General features: G+C 40.1%; 1 protein-coding gene and 1 long non-coding RNA gene across 2 annotated transcripts; one reads left to right on the top strand and one right to left on the bottom strand.

Annotated features, from left to right (window-relative positions):
- Window positions 1–373: 373 nt before the first annotated feature.
- On the bottom strand, window positions 374–1,066 carry LOC126471103 (uncharacterized). Its single transcript, XR_007586291.1, has 3 exons — window positions 1,013–1,066; window positions 749–855; window positions 374–572 (listed from the first exon to the last, which is right to left on the bottom strand). It is a non-coding gene; the product is annotated as an uncharacterized LOC126471103 (long non-coding RNA).
- A 1,611-nt stretch (window positions 1,067–2,677) lies between these two features.
- On the top strand, window positions 2,678–4,676 carry LOC126471295 (uncharacterized). Its single transcript, XM_050099415.1, has 2 exons — window positions 2,678–3,058; window positions 4,200–4,676. Exons 1-2 carry the CDS (start codon window positions 2,711–2,713, stop codon window positions 4,674–4,676), a joined length of 825 nt encoding a protein of 274 aa, XP_049955372.1. The 5' UTR covers window positions 2,678–2,710.
- Window positions 4,677–5,051: the final 375 nt, after the last annotated feature.

The raw sequence follows: 5,051 nt of genomic DNA, 5'->3' as shown, positions 1-5,051 counted from the left end.
ACAGTTCAAGACTCGGGTGAAAAGTTTTACACCTGGTGTTCTACATGGCAACTTCACACACAAGAACTTTTTGCCGACACTACTACCACCTACATAAGTAAGCTTTTCCTGTGTCACTTTCAAGTAATGCACTTAAGCTATTCCTGATTTAACTGGAAGATCTGTACTTCCCACTTTCATATCAACAGCCTCAAAATGCATATTGTAGACTTCGGGATATGTTACAGGTCAGTGTCACACCAAGATTGTGGAGAAAAGGGGGGGGGGGCATGTCACTCTCCATCAAGTGTTTACGAATAAATAAGTGGCGGAAAATTACGGGTATAGGACGGCTTAACATGTGGAAAATGAGATTTTTTATTATTCACTCAATGTATTTAACATTTATTATTCCTTTAAAATCGCACAACAACTTCAATAAAACACTTTAATCAGTCACACACTTATTTCATAATTATTTCACTTTTAAACTGCAAATCCTCTAAGAGCTGTCTTGAATCTTCACGAGTCTCTCTCAACAGCCTTGATGTGGATAGATATGTACAGCAACCAGTAATCAGTCAGAACTGCGTCTGCAAAAACACAAGGATTATTAAATAATTTTTGCTGTCACTAATTACTAGCAATATAATTGACAGAGTAGATTGCTAATATTTGCTATATCACATTTGCTAATATTTGCTATATCACATTCGCAAGAACGATCTCACTGAAGTAATTAAGTCCATCAAAACGCTTAGAAACTAACCTGTCGTCTGACGAAAACGGTCTAAAGACTGGCAATTTCTTCAGATCTGTTGACAATGATATTTTGAATTATCACTTTACTGAGTGACTGAAATGTAGTTCAGGTACCTATGAACATAACAATATGTTAGAATTCATTTTCTAAACACGAACTATTACGGTACTGTGCGGCTACTTACATATTAATTACACTATTAATATTTTCACAGTTGTTTCTTTAATACAAAATTAAAGCCAACGGAAGAATAAACGTAAACATACTTACCAATGACAGGTTTGTTGAGATGCAATTTTCTGTGTGGACAGATGTAACTTTTTCATACGATGGTATGTCGCAGAAGTAGCAGAAGTCACAGAAATCGCAGAAGTAGCAGAAATCGCAGAAGTCGCAGAAATCGCGGAAGTAGCAGAAGTAGCAGTGGCGGAGGGATACGCGACTTAGGTTCCTTTAAGGTACGTTTACACTGGGATACATGTATCGCGACATGTATGAGCGACATGTCAATTTGACATGTCGCGATACATCACCTCATACAAAAATTCACGGAACTTGTATGCGGACCCTCGAGCTCATACATGTCGCGTATACATTTTGTATATCGCTTTCTGGCCATATACGCGACATGTATGAGCGACATTTGAAGAACTCGCGCATGCGCAGTACTATCATTTCCTGTCGTCTTGTCGACTGCCGCTTATTTCGACGATTAGCGCATGCGTGGTACCAGGCTCTTTGGCGGCTGTTTGAGTTTTGAAGGTGCCGACTGTCGTTTCGACGTTAATGTATCTGCATAGAATATCAAAAAGTGCCATATGCAACATTATTCTTCGTGTTTGCGAGGCCATTGTGCAAGTTTTATCCCAAGAAGTGAAGGTAAAAGTTTTATATATATCAGAGTATGTCATACATTATATAATTTTTTCATGCATCTGGCACGTATATCGATGTTTTTCTGTTATTCCGGCGGCCTCGCGTGATAATGTTGACAACGGATGCCGACAATCGTGTGTGAGACGTTGGCATTAGCAATCGCGCGACAATGCAAATGTTTTGTCATGAAATCTTCGTTTTACGAGGAATCCCCAGTGGCTAAAAAACGGAGTGTTACTGCCAACTGATCCTCTGGTGGAATCGCTTCCCGAAAGTTTGTGTTGGTTTTGGACACAAGAAGAGCCACAAGTGATAACAAACCGCGGAAATCCTCCATACTCATCCTAACATAATTTCTAAAATATACGCCATCCTCTAGCGTTAATTCGCGAGAAACTCTCTGTGCCATCATCTACGCTTCCTCCGCCTTTTCTTCCTATCATCTTCCAAAAGAGCAAGTGTATCAGCACATAAAAATGTGAAAACTTCCAAATCGTCGTCGGAAGCTATCGCACAGTGATACATATCAACCAGTGTAAACGCACGGTCATACATGTATGAGGTTGATACTTGTCAACTCATACAAGTCGCGATACATGTCGCAAAGTCGCATATACATGTATCTCATACATGTGCCGATACAAATCACAGTGTAAACGCACGTTATATACATGTGCCGATACAAATCGCAGTGTAAACGCACCTTAAAAAGGTACGTTTACACTGGGATACATGTATCGCGACATGTATGAGCGACATGTCAATTTGACATGTCGCGATACATCACCTCATACAAAAATTCACGGAACTTGTATGCGGACCCTCGAGCTCATACATGTCGCGTATACATTTTGTATATCGCTTTCTGGCCATATACGCGACATGTATGAGCGACATTTGAAGAACTCGCGCATGCGCAGTACTATCATTTCCTGTCGTCTTGTCGACTGCCGCTTATTTTGAAGTTTAGCGCATGCGTAGTACCAGGCTCTTTGGCGGCTGTTTTGAGTTTTGGATCTGCCGACTGTCGTTTGTTGTGTAGTTATTTGTGTATTTTGTCGTGTGTTGTGCCCGCGTGTTTTAAAATTTGCGATGACTTCTTGGTCCAAACAAAATACACTGCATTTTATAGAGGCAGTGCGCAGGCATCCCTGTATATGGGATGTGAAAATACGAGACTATAAGAACACTCACAAAAGGTACGACGAGTGGGAGGAAATTGCCAAGGCATTTAACGTGTCAAGGAAGGAATGTGAGGACAAGTGGCATAATTTAAAAAGCCAATATAGTCGCGAGTTAGCGAAACGGAAGAGCAGCAAAGGAAGTGGAAGTGCTACAAGCAATGTGTACCACACTTCATGGTATGCTTTTGAAAGTATGCAGTTCATAAGAGACAATTACAAACCACTCTCTCATAGGAGCACACATGAAGTAGTACCAGTAAGTAAATTTGTTATATTATTTTATTAATCATATATTTGGCAACATTTTTTCGTGCTAATGCTTTACATAATGTGAATATTTACAATTTCACTGAAAAACATGATTCTCCATACTGCTATGGTTTGAAGTCCTGAATACTGCAGAAGAATAGAGCATATTACTTTATGTCATCATTTAACAATGATGTGCAACTTATTTTCCATACTGCCATGGGATGGAGCCCTGAATACTGCAGAAGTATTCAGCATATTCTCTTCTGTTGTCATTCAGCAATGAAGTTCTTCGGCCAGTTCTGGGCAGTGGCTCCAGCACAGTAGGGGTTTCCCTCCAGGACCCAGGTATTACGTTGCCATCATCTCCCTCTCTGTCGTATGTTCCTGCTGGACAATAACTTTGAGATTTTCTGTTTTGAAGAAAATTATGTAAATAAACACAGGCTAGTGCCACCACTGTAGCTTTCCCCGGACTGAGAAGCATTTGCTTCCTCAGCACTCTGTAAACAGCACTTATAATCCCAAATACATTTTCTATTACTCTTCTTGCCCTGCATGCTCTATAGTTAAAAATACGTTGCCAACTATTTTTTTCATGCAGACCTGGAAATGGTTTCACAATATTTTCCTCTAGGCCAAAGGCTTCGTCAGCGACGAAAACATATGGAACAGGCTTGCTCCTACCAGGAAGAGGAGTTGGTGGTGGTATATTTAGAGTTTTTGTTTCTAACATTTTGTAAAATGTGGTGTCTTTAAGGACACCACCATCTGAAATCCTCCCCTGCGTGCCAACATCAGCGTAAATTATTCTATAATTAGCATCAGCAATTGCTAGCAAAACAATGCTGAAGCGCTCTTTATAATTAAAATAAACTGTTCCACTGTTGGGTGGTGCCACAATGTCAATGTGCCTCCCATCTATAGCTCCCAAACACCTGGGGAAATTCCATTTTTCTTCATATTCTTTGGCAATTTTCAGCCATTCCTCTGCAGTAGCAGGAAGCTGGAAAGAAAATTGTTACTCTTTTAATTTAATTTACGCGTGGACACTCAAAGAAATTCTAAATACATTAAGATACTTTGATTATAATGTATGTATAACATATAGCTCACTTTGCCTTAGAAATGTGTTATGTATTTTAAAGGTCATGGAAGCCCCAGCCAGAGAAGGAGATGGTGAAGGAGAAGGAGAAGGAAGCATTAGTTTCCCTTTCGATGTCACAGAAATGGAGGAGGTGACATTTGCCACGCCCCCAGAAGACATTGTGGAAGTGGAAACCACTCCAGTCATCTCTGTGCCTCCACATGAAAGTGGATCTGCAACCGTGTCATCCTGTACCACTCCAAGTCCGAGTGGAAGTGGTAGATCAAGTGCACTGAAGAGAGCCAGGAGAGACCTGGATGAAGACCGAGAAGGTCTTTTACAGACCTTAAGAAAAGTTGGCGACAATTTAGCAGGCAGGAAAAGGGACCAGTTGACCCACTTGGGTGACTTGGTCGCCAATAAGCTCAGATTTCTGTATGAAAATGGCCATACTACAATTATGGCAAGACTTGAGAACGGAATCTACAGATGTTTGCAGGAGGCAAACAATGAACTAATAAATGCATATGCAACATAATTTATGTATTCTTTAAAAACATGTATAAACAATATGCATGTAATGTGCTGTCAAGTACTATTTAATAAAACTAAATACAAATTAATGTTGTTGGATATCTTTACTGTGAAGAAAGTGTCCTCAGAAATTGTGATATTGTATTACTGAGTGAAGCATGTCAGTCGATCCAAAGAACTAAAAGCTAACCCATTTCAGCAAAATTTGAGAAATTTATGCTGAAAAAGGTATGTGCCGTTAAAAGTTTAGTTCCTATTCCAGCATCCTCACGTGGTTATGTTGGCAACATCAATGGCGCGGTAGAAAATTTGTGCTGCTGTTCCTGGTTGACAGTTACTTGTATGTACCCTCGTCCGCTCGTTAAAAGTAATTGCCCTC

The sequence above is a fragment of the Schistocerca serialis genome, chromosome 3 (assembly GCF_023864345.2).
Source record: "Schistocerca serialis cubense isolate TAMUIC-IGC-003099 chromosome 3, iqSchSeri2.2, whole genome shotgun sequence".
Classification (NCBI taxonomy): Eukaryota; Metazoa; Arthropoda; class Insecta; order Orthoptera; family Acrididae; genus Schistocerca; species Schistocerca serialis.
This window is presented reverse-complemented; position numbering and strand designations above follow the sequence as displayed.

What these genes read in the sequence shown, in the direction of transcription:
- LOC126471295 (XM_050099415.1), top strand. Translation starts at nt 2,711, where the DNA reads ATGACTTCTTGGTCCAAACAAAATACACTGCATTTTATAGAGGCAGTG. An exon ending in GCACACATGAAGTAGTACCA is followed by an intron (nt 3,059 to 4,199) that starts GTAAGTAAATTT and finishes TGTATTTTAAAG; the next exon opens with GTCATGGAAGCCCCAGCCAG.